A 16,557-nucleotide genomic window follows, 5' to 3' on the forward strand; every position below is an offset into this window, starting at 1 on the left:
AGAACACACACTGTCTAAAGGTCGTATATTTATAAGATTAGACATGTCTGAGCTACCTAATAACCTTATAGGCTTTTAAGTGATCAAGTTGCAAAAATGCCCAAAAGTATTTTTATCCTTCCCAATTTACATTTGCCTTTCAAGCTACAAGCACCTTCTGAGGACTGACCCCGCTGAACACTCCCTACCTTACCTCCAGAAAGTCTTACACACTGTGTACTGCAGTAGCCTTCAGACGTACTCAGGACATGAGGGAGGCTGGAGCCTTCCTCTTCCCACTCACTACTGCTGTTGGGTACAATGTGCATTTCCAGACATGTGATAAAGAAGTAACTTCACAGTTGCAAATTATTTCCTCTGCCCAATCCACAAAGCTGCTGCCCTGAATTAAAGATGAGCGTCAAGAGAGTGCATAAACTTATGATGACCCGCTTACTTTATGACTTCTCTTATGGGAAGTCACACTCTGGGTTTCCAATTCAACTTTGGGCTAGTTTCTTTCAGTAAGCTCCAGTTTTCAAACTATTCAGCAGCTTGATCCTGAAACTGTCAATCACTTTACATTTTGGATAATACAGTCCCTCCTGGTCTACATTCTTGTGAAAGAGGAGGCTGGAGAGGCTACACTGCTTTCAGCCTACAAGTCAAACAATCCGGCCTGACAAGAGCCCAGGTCCCATTGCCTCTGGCTGTTCAAAGAACAGCAACACTCACAGCAGCTGTCACCTGATGAAACGTTTAGTTACAGTACAGATAGAGTTTCAGCAGAGAAAGCCTTCCAAGCACAATATTTTCATCACCAGAAATGCAAAACTGAAACAGTTTCTGTTGCTAAAAGGCTGAAGAGGTCCAATACATCTAGCCGTATACACCAACCAGGTATTTACAATTAACATCTTTTACAGATCAACAAAGGTATTAAAGACGCTCTGCCAGCACAAGTTCAATACGTATCTACTGGATAGCAGTATTTGTGGCTACTGCACGCGCAGGATACGTGCTGCCTCATCCTCAGGTTGCTGTGCTATGGCCAACACCACTAGTATCGCTCACCTCCTTAACAAAGGAGTGGAAATGGAACAACCCAGGCACACAAGCATCTGAAATACCTATAGCCATCTAGCGAGGGACATGGCAAAAGCAAGCACCATCTCCTGCAGAAATCTCCACCCATACACTTAACAGCAAACCATCACTACATTTAGTAAGGGCAGGATGAGGTACCCCAGGTAAATCGAGCTAGCTTTGCTCTTCTGAGCAACATGACCAAGTCAAAAGGCTCATGAGGATAGAGATTTAAAACAAATAACCCTCCACTGGAATCTTTAACTGAGACACGTCTCAAAAGGGACCATGCTCATGAGAAAAATCCACAGCTCACACAGTATGCTCCTGAGATTAGCTCTCTATTCTCAATAAAAAGACTTAGCCTCAACAAAACAGGGAAAAATGACCTAAGCAACAAGTTCTCACTGCTGAAGCAGAAAGCCTGGTTTCACCAACGGATCAAGATTAACACACCACTGCACCACTTCCTTAAGCCCCAAGCCTGCAGTAAACTTCCTGGATATAAATTTGCAATGACAGCCCAACTCAGTGTGTGCACGCCCATCCAGAACAGCAACTACCCTGTCCCTAACCACGGGTAAACACTGACAAGGTTTCCTTCAGCAATGAAGGCTGCCATCCTAAAGAGCTACCGGTCACAGGACCCAGCAGGCTCTGGCAGTCGGTCAAATGTTTTAGGTCACAGTCAGGTCTACAGACATCGCAACCTTCATTCAAGGAGGGTGGGATGGCTCCACACACAAGCAGAGTGATCCACAGCCAAATTCTTCTGATGTACTTGCAGCTTCTCAGGCTGAAGCCAGAAAATACTCTTAAAGCAATTGTTGCAGCCCTACCCTTCCCTTCGTGATTTCCTACTTCAGCCTGGCAGTTAATAGTCTTCACTTGGGAGTTTCTACAGCATGACTCCTCTGCTGACTCTCATAGCTTTCCAGGTTCAGTAGATGTTGAGAGTTGGCCTACACAGGGAGCTACATGAGCACACTCCCTCCAAAAATAGCAGCTATGTCTAATTAATTACACACTGAAATTATATGTATAGAAAATCTTAATTTACAATGCTGTTTTGTAATCATGTAAAATGAATGTTTGTTTCTCCTACAAGACCAGCCCTTACAATGGAAAGTTGTTTTTACCCTCCTGGAGGGCATGCAGACAGTGTAACAAGGGTGCCTGTACAATCCTGAGCCTACAGGGATGTACTGGGAAGAAAACATCCTAGGTATTAAAACACAAATACATCATCATCACACCCATGTGCCAAGCACTTTAGTGGTGAGCAAGCATTCAGCCTCTCCAGATTCTACCAGCTCATATAATATACTGTAAAACTCAAAAGAAAGAATAAATTTATAGGTGTTCATATGCAAGGATATGCAGTTCAGCTCAACTTCCCCTTTCCACCCTTCTCCAAGAAAAACAAGATGACTTGAAAGAACCCTGGAGCTATAAAGTGAAGAGCCCGGATACGTGCAAGGAAAGGACAACTCAGTTTCATTTAATAAACTAAAGCCTCTGTAACGACAATCAAATTCCAAGCATGCATCTCCACACATATGCATGCAAAAGCGCCACTCAAGACTGCTTTGTACTAAAGGAAGTTCAGCCTCACATATTCAAAACGCATGGCAGAAGTCCATGTTCTCAGTTTCATACCAGCATCTACTCTTATTTTCAATAATAAAACATAGAACAAGATGCCATTCCGGTCCCCAGCAGTGAGAAGGAAAAAAAAAAAAGTGACAAATTCATAAATACACAAGTGAGAAACCCATGTACTTTTTGCCAAGTCCTCATGAAACACACACCTGTATGAAAATAGGTAGCAGCTGATAATCAGTGCAAATATCAACACCTTATTTTATCATACTTTAATACCACACTTTGAGAGTCAGCATGCTTGTAAGAAACAGGCAGTTGATTTTCTTGAGTTTGTTAATTCATCTCTTTTTCTAATGCCTTAACTCTTATTTCTAAAGGTGTGTTGCCCTGGAGAATGTGATCAAAGCCACGAACATAAAGAAGCAGGAATAGGCTCTTATCTCCTCACCTTAAAAATTCCCAAACTGTAAAACGCTCAAGAAACAAGGATTATCTACACATTCATATGGCAAACAAAATGTTCACATCACATTTTCTTCCAAATGTGCAGAACTTGTATCTAGAAAGGGACAGCCAAAATAACTTGGCTGTTTTGAGACAAAACCTACATATCAGTTTTTCTGACTTGCCTCCAAAAATCCAGGTTCAATATTCCCCAAACCATTACCCTAAAGTAGAAGCTGTTCATGGCAAGGTTCATGTAACAGGACTACAAATTATGCAGACCTATAAAAAAAGCTGATACAAGCTTTTATCAGTGCAAGTTTTTCTCATGTAGGAAGAGATACTACAAAAAAACCCACCCAAATAAACCCAAAACTAAAATTCTGAAGGACCTGTAATGGTTACAACCAAAACCTCATAATCTACCACACAGAACTCTACTTAAGCTAAGAAATATTCTCTACCTTTTTGGAGCAAAAAACCTAAGTTAATGACATGCAACTTGCTTGGACAAACTGACGGTTGCTTGATCCAGTTTAAACTGAAACATTAAGGGATTTGGAACTTCCCAAAGGTCTTCTGTTCTTTGTTTTCTATCATGTCAAAGGGAGGAAGAAAAATTCCTGTCCAGCTACCTCATACAATTTTTTTGCCTGATTCTTAGTGAAACAAGGTTTATGCAACACCATTATCCATGCATTAGTTCTTCCCTATTAACTCCTGAACCCTTTGTCTGATTTAAAACATTTCACAGAGGGACAGAAGTCTCAAAGATAATTAAGTTCTGATCACTGTTCCCTATCTTAAAAACATAGATACTAAAACTACAAGAGAAAGTGAGAAAGGTAAGACTGACAATTAGAGATATGAAATGGTTCCCATTTCAGAAACAATTAACAGACTAGGTTTTAAAGCAAATCACTGGAGATTCCACAGTGTTTGGTGGAATTATCAGAAGTGCTTGCTTTCCTATGCCCCTCCCAACACCTCTATTGTCAGTGCTGTTCAAGGCAGGTCCCAGGCTCGATTAACTTTCCATCTGATTCATTATGACCAAGTGTCTTCCCAAACGTTTACCCTCTCTGCCGGGGAAGAAGGCAGGTATTCTGCCTAGCAGCAACAATCTAGAGACTCAAGATCTCAGCTCTGGATGAGGCACAGAGTTCCTACATACGGTACCTTTCCCAGTAGAAGTGCAAAATTACAAAGGAGTGGGAGCAGAAGAAGAAGAACCACCTCATGGAAATTTTAGATAAAGTCAATGTTCTTATTTCTGTTCCTCACAGCACTGTTGGCTGTTTTTCAGTTGCAGAAGATCTGTGGAAAAACCCAAAGGACAGCACTCTGCTGGTACTTGTGAAAAAGAGGTTATGGGTGTCTGCTGCACTTCATGGGTCACTCTTCTTAGATAAGAACTATGCCATGCTGAAGCAACTGCTACCAGTGATGCCAGCTTAAAGGTAAGGTATGGAGACTGTGTACAAACAAGACTTGAAAAGAGAATTTTTGAGAATCTTGGAAATAAAATTAAGTTTCCAAAGTACTACCCTGAGGATAAAGAAGCAATTCTGCTGCTAGAAATCAATTATATGGCAGGAACCGGGAAACCCATTTCAATTAATCCACTCCCAATATACCAGCTATAGCTGAGGCACATTTGCATGCGGCACTGACCCTTTAGCTTCACTAAGTCAACTCCCTCCAGCTTCCTGCATGACAAGCATACACTAAATATTCCTGGAGAACCACTTTTTAAATCTCTGCTTCACATGAGATATCTAAGCATGATTCGAAGTCCTCCGGACACAAAGCCTGTTCTGTATTACCTCTTCTGCCACTTCAGTTCCCAAGGATAGCTATACAAACATCTTCTGCAGTAACAAAGTTGCGAGCCTACGTAATTTCATCTGCACCAGTGTTAATTCTTTGTGGGGCAATACCATGAACTAGCTCATGGAAACAGTCCAGGCTTAAAGAAAGAAAAACCTTTCCCCAAAGGTAGGTTGTAATGGAACACCAGGACAGAAGAGCCAGACAAACACTTGAGCAGATGGAGGAACTAGTAAGAAGAGAACTCCTTAAATCAGGGAGGAGTATTTGGGGGAGGGGGTGGGTGCCAGCATGGGAGAGGAGTATCCTCAAACTGTACCCTAACAATCATCTTCTCTAGCAGCCAAATGAACAGCCTGTTCCATTGCCATTCTCATTGCTAAGGACAGATAAGAAAAACATTATTTTCCAAAAGATATTTAGGCAGCACAGAAGATGACAAGAAATCAGCTTCGTATTCCCTGCAATTATCTCCAGAGTTGCAAAACAAGAACCTCTGAAGTACTCAGACACCAAGTTTGGTATCACCCTCAAGAGACAAACAAAACAACAACAAAAAAGTTGTGGTTTTTTGTTTGGGTTTGTTCAAGAGCAATGTTCGACTTCAATCAGACAAACCAGCGTAAATTAAATGCTTAGGCCATAGTACGACAGTATATTAAGTCCAGAGGTAGAGGTTTCAGTGCCAGATCAAAAACATCACGGCTTCACAATGTAAAACATGGATGAAGTATAAACTCCTGCCATAGTTTTGCAGATGTTTCTTCAAACAAGAGTGCCAGTGAAGCTGATTCATCCCCCGCCCTCTCATACCACCCCCTCAAGTTGTGACAGCTTCTTCTTGGATGGGAGGAGGCAGGCACGTGGTAAACCTGATTAGGAACTCATCCAGGTCAAAAAACTGTCTCCCAACCAAACCAATTCCCTGATCTGCGTCGTTGCACTGCCACGCCAAGCTGGCTAAGGAAGCAACGTGAGGACAGTAACAAGTGTCTGCAAGCAGGCATTGCTTAAATTGACACCACTACCAAAAGAAACATCCACAGAAACTGTCTCACTTGGCTGGTTCAAATTTGTTCAGATGTTGATAACTTAACTCTGTAAGGACAAGCTCTGTGCTAAATCAGGAATCATCTGCTCACACCACACTAACTTTATGCTTGATCAAGTATCGTCTGTCCTCCTACATCTTGCATAAAAGCATAAAGTCCCTGAATTAACCAGAGCACATCATGTGCAATTTAACAGAAACATCACCACGGCCACATCTGACACAGATCATGATTGGTGATCTGGCAGTGCACAGAACCAGAGCTGTGAAATCCCAGGCGCCACGAAGACTAAACAGCTTGCGACTAACACACGTGTAAAAGACTGGAGAAGCCTAAATTTTTTCTTTCACTTGCAAACCCACTTTAAAGCTGCCAACTAACTTCTTCGCTTTACTTCATTGATCAGCGTCAAGTAAAATTTATCTCAGGAACACTCCTCCTTCCTCAAGATGATCCAGCCAAAAAGCTGCAAAAGGAGACTGTGTTCATGGTTCCTTCTGGGCTGGGCTACACAGCCTGAAAGCTTCACCGGTACTTCACACGTCCTTCCCCTGAAAGTGGTTCATCTGCCTCCTCGCTTACTTTAGCAAGCAGAAACCGAGGTTTAGTTAGGAGTGATATACCAAAACCAAACAGATGTTTAATTCTGCAGGAGACCGTGAAGAAAACCTCATTCTTCAAGTCTTAAGCCTTCCCTTACGGCTTAAGGGGATAAAAAACTGAGGAAGTCTTCACATTTCTCACAAGACACACTACTCACGCTCCCATCCCACAGGCGATGGAGATGTACGTAAAGGACAAGCCCCCTCACTGGCAGTAAACTCATCACCCAAGATTCGGATCAGGAGCTTTGCTTGAGGGGTCTGTTCAGTCAGGCCTAGGTCTCATCCAATCATCAAAGCTTGTAAATAAACACAAACATTTTTCACAGAGGTCAGGCTGAAATTTCAAGGTTTTTTTGTGAAGCAAACAAGTAAATCAGAAGTATGGAGGCTATTGTCTTTATGGGCTGAACCCTTCACTGAGATAAGAATGGTCTCCATGCGTCTCGAGGCATCAAATAGTGTTTAATCCACTAAAGAATCTTTCCAAACAGACTGGTGTGCAAGAAGTGCAGGAGCAGCATGGGGGAGAAGACAAGGCATTTCCTGAAGCTTCCAAAAAGAACACTTTCTTCCTTAAATTCATCTTAGGCTTTGCAGTGTATTTTAAGAAAATCTGTGAAATATATGAACATAAAAAGGTTGCCAGATATATTTAAAGCTTAAATTTTGTTATGTTTGAATATCCAGCACCAACTCTGAGAACCTTGCAATGTATTAACCTCCACAAACAGCTGTATCCCATATCCTACTGGACATGAGAAACTTGCCATCTGCGATGGAGAATAAATTGAATTATTCATCTAAGCACCAGGGTTCAAGCCCCTTTGAACTGTGGCATAATAAAGTTCCTTTTAGAAGAAGAAGGTTGTGTCTTTTTTAATGTGAAAATTCCTCGATGTCTTTCCCTGCTGAAACGCTTTCTTATGCATTAAATAATTACAGCAGAAACTCATTAGTTCTTGTTAACAACAGACAGTCCAACAGACCAAATGGTTTTACAAGTAAAGAGGAGATGAGGAATCATACAAGACTTAAAAAACCACTTTGAAACAGGGCCTCTTTATACATTAGATAACGAGCCTCGAGTTACTGAAGACCTAGAACTGTAATATGTTACAAGAGCACCTTTCCTGACAGTTCTGGTTATCTAAACCTCACGGGAAACTCAGGCAAAGCAGCTGAAGGGCTTGGGCAGTTACCTGTTTGGGGTTTAAAAAAAGTAATGATCTTGCAAAGCATTAAAATACAGTGTAAAAACTCCTTACTTGGTGCAGAAGTAACACTGACTTAACAGATTACTTGTTGCCAGAAGATGTGCAGAACTACGAGGAGGCAACCTCCAACAGCTCATACCCATGCTTTCAAGCAACCCCAAACTGCTCAGGAGTAGTTTAAAAATCGAAGTAAAAACCGTAACAGCAACCACCTCATCCTCTTCTCCTACTGGGGAGAGATTAAGTACTCTATTTAAAGTTAGGATGTTTAAACATCAAAAGTTACTTGAAAAACAACTAGATGCAAGTGAAAGGAAAATCTCTTACATTCACCCAAGATCTCACTAGTGAAATAAAAGGAGATGCTTAAGAGTTTAAAAGTCCTTTTCCCACAATTTCTTATCAAGTTATCTTTTATTCACCATCACTGAAAGACAAAACACACAAATAAGATCAACAGGCTCCAAGGGCCGCCAAGGAGTGAAAGAGCACGTGGGCACTGCGGAGGCTCGGCGGGGCTGCCCACCAAACCACTGCCAGCCCCCGCCGCGGGCAGGCCGCGTCCCCCGGCCCCAGCCCTCCCGGCAGGCCGCCCTGGCACAGCCTCCCACACACCAGCCTGGGAACTGCTTAAAATCACTAACCTAGCAGAAAACCGCCTCCAATTCTGTGCTGACTTTCTAACAGGCCAGTGACACCAACCTGCCAAAGACGCATCCAAGAAAATCAGGAAGAGGCAGTAGGTGAGCACCACCCTGCTGGGGACAAGGAGGGGGAAGCCAGATTCTGCCCCTTTGGCAGAAGCAAGCTTAGTGCTTTTGCTCCATTTTGCCAGCTGCAAACAGCTTTACAGCATTATGAATCCACAGAGCGTGTATCAGCACAATTGTTAGAGGTCAAGCCCCCAAACACACCTAAGCTGGCTGATGCCACACTCCCCACCATGCAACGTTTCCCAATTAAAGGCTCATGAACGCTGAAGCAAACTGATATGGGGGAGAGAGGGAAGGGAAGGAAAGGAAGACTGCAAAACCCAAGATGATAAACTTGTACAACTAGAAACAATGAAAGGATGAAGAAACCCACTGCCTGGTTGTTGCTGAAAAGCGATAAGCTAGAAGCCCTCCTATATTTAACAGGGCCAATGACCACAGAAACCTATTAGTAAATTGCAAAAATAAACTCTCATTTTTATTATCTTTACTGGTTTATTTAATATCTCTCTCCAGTAAACCCACTCTCAGCTCAGGTTACCTTCAAATACTTCACTTCAGCTAAAAGTTAATTAAAAAAAAAAACAAACCCAAACATGACCAAAACAAAAATATCCCCCAGTAACTCCCGCTGCAATCAAAAATACATAGACACTGGTAACAAACCAGTGGGACAGGAGAGGGTTTGCATGTGCCCCTGCAGCTAAATTATCTGAAATACATGCTCTAGATCTGGAGTCAACAACACACTTCTATGCAAGCTTCCTTAATAACTCTGTACCTCAGGTTTTTACCAGGAAAAGCATAGAAAATTATTACTGACATCATTGTGATGTCAAGAAGACCAACGCACCCATCTGCTCACAGCGCTCTGGCAGTAGTATGGATGTCAAGAGTTGTATGCCTGTCTGGATGCCAAACGGGGGTATGTAACAGGATGGGGGGGCAGGTCAAACCACCATCCCCAGCCACGCATTAATAACACCCTATAATAACAGAGAGATGATGTCATGCTGCCATTCTTAAAAACTTTGGGGATGGCTATGCTGAAACGAGAAGTATGACTGCAGCACAGACAGGCACACCAATACCAGGTCTCATCTAGGGAGCGAGAATAACACCACCGAGTAAATTGGGGAGCTTCAGTCTCCAGCACACTGGAATAAAGCCGCTGGGAATCTTAGGTGCCTGGGTCAGGAGCTGTGAGGTCATAATTTCACTTACTTTAAACGTGTTAGATGCAGCTAGTACGTATGCGCCTGACTGGCCCGTGATCGTATCTCCCAATGCCATTTAAACATACCTTAAATGTACCATAGACTCAAAAGCAGTGATAATTTTGTAGCTGAGTACACTCCTGAACAAGAGGGTAACTCTTAAAAGTCAAGAACATATAAAAGCCTTTTCACCTAAAAGCATAAACTGACGTTTGTCTCAGCAAAAGTGTTGGCTTCAGTAGTTCTTCCATCCTTCCTCTCCTTTCTTTCCCCATCCCCTTGTTCCCAGCCCTCCCACTGAGCCCATTCAGCTGTTCACACAGTCCCACAGTGAACCAGATCGGGTAGCTGATGCAGATTAAAAATAATCCAGGAAAAAACAAAGGGTGAGGAGGAGGGAAGGTGGAAAAATTTAAGTTCCTCAAATCAGTGCAAGATGGAAATGCAAAAATCATTGTTTCGCTGCATCAAGGGAATGCCATAGGGGCACAAACCTGCAGTGGGGCTCAATCAATTACCGCCACTAAAGAAATACTTGTCGTACTACAGTGAAACTCTCCCGGAGAAGGTGGAGACAGAATAGCTGTTGGAAAGTCTCTTGATACCGAGATGACCTGTTCTCTTCCAGGCAGCTGACACAGCACTCTCCTGAAAGCGGAGCCTGGCACTAGCTAGAACAATGAACATCTCTCTCCCACATGCATTTTTTCATCAGAGGCCCCAAATTCCAGCTCAGAGGTCCCAAGCTTCCCAGATCTGGTGTTTATCCAACATTCCCATACGATCTGTGATCGTGCAGACTGCCAGTCCGCTCCATGAAGCGGCAGGCCAGCCCACCATGACTCCTTCCAAGCAAAAGCAGCCCACCCTCATCATGCTGCCATTTACTTCATGGCTGTACAGCAGCTGTGAAGAAAATCTTCACTTCTGCTACACTGGAGGCAGGCGATTCCAGGATTTCCTTCTGGATGAGTAAGATCCCATACTTCATTCTGGAATTTGATACCCTGGCATCTTCCCTACACATGTAAAAAGTTTCACATCCCCCATGAACCATGCTAGCTCGTGAGAGTCTTATTTGTATTGGAAACCAACCCCCTCCCCATCAGAAACATACCAGTAGAAACCTGGCAGGAACCAGGAGAACCAGTTGCTTTCTCCAAGCAGCTCGACACTACCAGTCAACTTCCCCACAGAGTTTTACAACCATTCAAGTGGCAGCTCCCAACCCCCCAGCATGCTCACTCTGCTACACAACGCCGAGGAGAAGACTTGCATGCCACCTCTGGCCCCCACAGTGCAGGCTACTCAGCTCCTCTATTCAGGAACTACTGCACGTCAACATTAAACAAGAGCAAGACACTTCAGGCCCTCTGGAAGAGCTGTCAACTATGCGTTTAAAATCAGTCTTTATCAGAGGAGTGCAATCCACCTACTGGTTTCTTAAAACAAAAATTCACAGCATTTCATGATTAGGCCAGAAGTGTTGACCATCCGTTCCCAGTCAACATATATACTTCTAGGAGCATTACTGATCTATAGCGAGCAAGCTGCTTTTGGCAGCTGTTAGGTCTGGAGTTCGTACAACACAATTTGGTAGCCACAAGAATAATAACAGATTATCTGCTGAATGTTTGTCTTCCAGTGGGAAGTGTATGAAATGACTATGCACAAATCCCATTCAGGATTTAATCCTGCCCTGGAGTTCACACACAACTTCAGCGCACAAAACCATTAGTGGGAGATACCAGCACCAGAGGTCAGAAACAATTCAATAATACAAACTCCTCCGGCTCAGGCTGAACAGAGCGCTCATACAGAAGCAGCTGCATCCATCCATATGTTGATCTTGGTAACATGTCAAATCAAGACTTCATCCATATGTACAATAACGGAGCACTGTAACCTTGGCTATCAGCCAGCTGCCTCGCCCTCCACCCAGAAAGGTTACGGAGCAAATCCCGGACACCATTTCCAAGTACAGGAAGGACAAGAAGGAGACTGAGACCCGTCAAAATGGAGATATCAAAGGCGAATCACACCTGACTAACCTGACTCCCCTTCTGGGATGACAAGACTGGCTCTGCGGCTGAGGGGAGAGCAGGGGGTGAGGGTGGGACACCTTGACTTCAGGCCAAAGGCCATGCTGTCTCCCATGGCATCCTTCGAACCAAAGTGCTGAGATGTGGCCTGGATAACCGGACAATAAAGGTGGGAGGAAAACTGTCTGGAATGCCAGGCTCAAAGGATTGTGACCAGACCTTCACCTGGCTGCCGGTTACTAATGGCATTCCTCGAGGATCAACACTGGGGCCAGCCCTGCTTAGAAGTTTTTTAATTACCTGGATAGGGCCTAGAGTATGCTCTCTAAAAGTCTGGAGACTTTGGAAAAGCATACTACGTGCTGGAGAGCAAGGCTGCTATTCAGAGGGACTTCAACAAACTGGAAAATGTCTTGACAAGAACCTCGGGAAGTTCAACTACGGCTAGAGCAAAGCCCCACGTCTGGGGTGGGATAACTCCCTGCAGTGGTACAGGCTGTCGACAGAGCATCTCTGTAGAAAGGCACCTGGTAAAACAACAAACTGGGCAGGAGCCGGCAGCACACCCTGGCAGCAAGGGCAGCCAGCGCTGCCGTCTTTAGCAGGAGAGCAGCTGGCAGGGCGAGGGGATGGATCCTGCCCCTCTCCTAAGCACTTGTGGGACTGTTTGGAGAGCTGGGTCCAACTTGGGCTCCCCAGCACAAGGGACGTACAGGCAGAAGCCACCGAGGTGGTCAGTAGTCAGTGCTAGAGCATGGCACGTGCAAAGAAAGGCAGAGAGAGGTGGGTTAGGTCTGCCCGGGAAGGGAAGAGGCTCAGGGGAGATGTTACTGCTGTCTGCAACTACTGAGTGGGAGGCGTAGAGCAGATGGGGCCAGGCTCTTCTCAAGAGATGCGCAAGGATAGGACGAAGGACAAGGGACACCAGCTGGAACAGGAGAAAATCCAACCAGGCACACAGAAACAAATATTTGCCATAAGCACGGTCAAACACTGGACAGGGCCCAAAGTAAGGGTGGCATTGCCATCCTTGGATACTCGGAACTGGGCTGGACACAGCCCTGAACACCCTGTTCTAATGGGACAGCTTCTAGCAGGAGGTCAGCCTAGAGGTCTCCAGAGGTCCCTTCCCACCACCCATGGGGTGCACAGTACAGATTCCGCCATAAAAAATACTAGAGACGACATTCCACACAAGACTGGCACCTACAACACTGAATGCCAAACAATAACTTCCAGGAAACAATTCCCTTCGCAAGTCACACCAGGAACCAAGCTGTAAATTTCCACCCCTCATCTTGCCCTTCATCTTTCTACTCTCAGCATCTCCAAATGAAAATAATGCTACACGCACACTATCAGCTTGTAGCAACCCAAGAAACAAAGCTGGGACAGCCAAGAGGCACACCTTATCCCTCTATGAAACCAAGTGCAACCAGAAAAAAAGTAGGAACGGCACAAAAGAAGTGACATTTTTCAGAGCACAAAGTAAGGGCAGGCCAGAAAAGCGGAAAGAACAGAAAGTAGTTGTTGATGGAGAGCAGCCAGACAGGATGGCTTAGCCACCTTCACTGTGTTTTTTCCCTTGTTTACTTTACTCCGGTTTTACAGAACTTCATAAGAATTGGGGCATTTTGAAAAGGAGGGAACCCTATAAAAACATCTTTCCACACATCCTATAGTCCTGGAGAGAAGGAAGCTCCACAGAACAGCTTTTATGAAGGAAAATGGCCGAGCGCAAATTCATGCCAGACCACCCTCCGTTTATATTCCATAAAACGCAGCCCCAAACCCTGTTGCCTCTCCTCTCTCTTCACGTGAATCAAAACAAAGGACAATCAGACAGGAGCGCAACCCTGAAGAGAAGACTAATGGGAAAGCATACAACAAAACAGCAAGAGGGGAAGGGGAGGCCAAGATCTGCAGGACGTGCCTCATGCCAGTCCCCTGCTCTACCAGCAGTCTCTGCCCATCTTTGTGCTCCTCATCTCAGCAACTCCTCCTCGGTCCCCACCCCTACAACCTCGCGTGACCCCCATTTAAGCAGCCACTCCACCCCAGGCCCCATCCCGGGGCCCGTCCCGACGCTGCTTCTTCCCCGCGGCCTCTCGGCTCTCGCTTCCCCGCGCTGCCCCAGCCCCTCTCGCCCCCCTCACCCTGCCCAGGCCCGCATCTGCCCCCTGCTCCCCTCCGGCCGACCCCCAGCCCCGCACCTCACACGCCCCGTCCCCCCGCACCCTCGAGCCCCATGTGGCCCCACTCGGCTGTTGTTCTCCACCCCTCACCTGAGCCTCCCCCGCTGCGCCCCACAACCCCGCTGGCAGAGCCCCGAGCACACCGCCCCGCAGCCCGCACAAGGGCTCCCCGCCGCAGCCCTTCACCCCGTTTAACCCCACACCGGGCCTCCCCTCACCCCACAGCTCACCAGGCCCCTGCCCCGCTCCCGCCCCCACACGCCGCCCGCCCTCCGGAGCCCCCCCCCAGCCTCCCTCCCGGGCTTCCCCCCCCCGCCCCGGTCCCCGGCCCGCCTCGGCCGCTGTCTCAACCCCGGCCCCCCGCCCGCCCCAACACGTCCCCCCCCCGCGGCCTCCCACCGGGCCGCCGCCCCGCCCCGGGCCTGCCCCGCCGCCGCGGGCCCGCCGGGCCCCCGAGGCGGCCGCTCGCACGCGGGAGGGTGTGAGGGGAGGGAGGCGCGGCGGGGCCGGGCCGGGCCGCGGCGGGGCCGGGGCCGCGGGAGCGCTTACCTCCCACCCGGTACATGTTGGCGGCCATGCCCGGGACGGGGCCGGGTGCGGGGCGCGGGCCGCTCCCGCCGCCGCCGCCTCCAGGTGCCGGATCCGCTGGAAAATGGAGGCTGGAGCGGCCGGGCGGGGGAGGGGAGCGGGGGAATTAAAGGGGCCGCGCCGGCTGCCGCCCGGCCGACAGTGAGGGAGAGAGGGAGGGAGGGAGGAGGGAGGCGGAGGGCGGGGCGGCGGCGGGCCGGGGGCGGCGGGCCCGGGCGGAGAGGGAAGGAGCCGGCCCCGCCGCCCAGCCCGCAGCGTGTGAGGGCGGCGCTGCGCGGCCTGCGCCGGGCGGGAGGGGAGTGGGCCTGCCGGCGGGCAGCGCCTCTCCTCACCGCCCCCCACACACCCGTCCTCACACACACACACACCCGTCCTCACACACACCCGCCTCTCCTCTCACACACACACACACCCCACACACACCCGCCTCTCCTCTCACACACACACACACCACACACACCCGCCTCTCCTCACCCCCCCACCCACACGCCTCTCCTCACACGCGCCTGTCCACACACACACACACACCCGCCTCTCCTCACACACACCACACACGCCTCTCCTCACACGCGCCTGTCCTCACACACACACACACCCGCCCCTCCTCACACACACCACACACACACACACCCGCCTCTCCTCACACACATGCGCCTGTCCTCACACACACACACCCCCCACCCCCCCCCCACACCTGCCTCTCCTCACACATACACCCCCCACACACACCCCCACCTCTCCTCACACACACACACGCGCCCACCTCTCTTCACACACATCTGCCACACATACCCGCGCCTGTCCTCACACACACACACACAACCCCCCACACACACCCTGCCTGTCTTCACACATGCACACAACCACATACACCCCCCTGCTTGTCCTCTGACACACGCACACCCCCTGCCTGTCCTCTCACAGCTTGCCCATCACCACACAGGCACAGCCCTCCTCACACACACACAGGGCCTGTACAGCCTGACACACACTCAGCCACCACCTGTGCTCACACACATCTGCCTGCACTCACAGCCCTCCTCACACAGGCATCTGCCTGTACTTGCACACAGCCTTCCTCAGAGCAGCCCACCTGTACACACAGCCCTACACACACAACTGCCTGTACTGACAGCCCTCCTCACATACACACACTGGGTACACTCACAGCTCTCCACGCACACACACACACGTCTGCCTGTTTTCACAGCCTCGCATGTTGCCTGTATTCACACCCAGTCTCCCCATACAGACACCGCCTGTACTTGCAGACAGCCCTCGCGCTGCCTGTCCTCACACACGCAGTCCTCACGCACACCCAACCGCCACAGGTTGTCCCCACCCTTGGAAGGAACAACAGGCCACTCCATGGTCACAGCACTCCATGGACACAGCCCTCCTTGCGCACACCATGCAAGACACCCCCTCACACCTGTACCTATCTATATGCTGCCTGCTCCCTGTGTACACCCCTCCAGCCCTACACACACACAGATGGGAGTCCCGTGCCCTGTGCACACCTCCTGCTCACACACCCTCACCCCTCCTACACCATCTCCCTCAGATCTCTGCAACGGCAAGAGGCTGCCTGGCCTGTCTCCTCCCCACTTGTGTCACCCACTGCCATGCTGGCACTTTCCCCCCTCCTTGGGTGTCAGCCTGAGGGGTGAAACATGGGTGACAGCTTTAGTTTTCCCTTGCCCACTGACCTGGGGGTGTCCTGAGCATACCAGGGGCTGCACCGAGCAGGTACATCCCTTCTTCGCCCGTGCATGGCTCCTCTCCAGACATCTCCTCAGCAGCCCCGCAGCGGTTACATGGCCCTTGAACGGTCGCTGGCTCCAGATCGCTCTGCAAAACTTGCACATTGCCACTGCCATTTCCTCTCCCACAGGAACTGACAGTCTGACGCCAAAAAACACCCCAAGAAACCATCATTCATAACACCTTTACAGCAGATCCCCCACCAAGGGCTGACAAAAGTACA

The 16,557-nt window shown here is 48.3% G+C and overlaps 1 protein-coding gene across 1 annotated transcript in view; it reads right to left on the reverse strand.

Annotated features, from left to right (window-relative positions):
* The window catches only part of MTA1 (metastasis associated 1), an 86,865-nt gene extending 72,166 nt beyond the window's left edge, over nt 1-14,699 (reverse strand). The window contains exon 1 of the mRNA XM_074876809.1: nt 14,532-14,699. Within this exon, the coding sequence (XP_074732910.1) occupies nt 14,532-14,559 (28 nt within the window). The 5' untranslated portion in view covers nt 14,560-14,699. The remainder of the gene's footprint in view (nt 1-14,531) is intronic.
* Between the last annotated feature and the right edge of the window lie 1,858 nt (nt 14,700-16,557).

This window comes from Strix uralensis, chromosome 8 (assembly GCF_047716275.1).
Source record: "Strix uralensis isolate ZFMK-TIS-50842 chromosome 8, bStrUra1, whole genome shotgun sequence".
In the NCBI taxonomy this organism is placed as follows: domain Eukaryota; kingdom Metazoa; phylum Chordata; class Aves; order Strigiformes; family Strigidae; genus Strix; species Strix uralensis.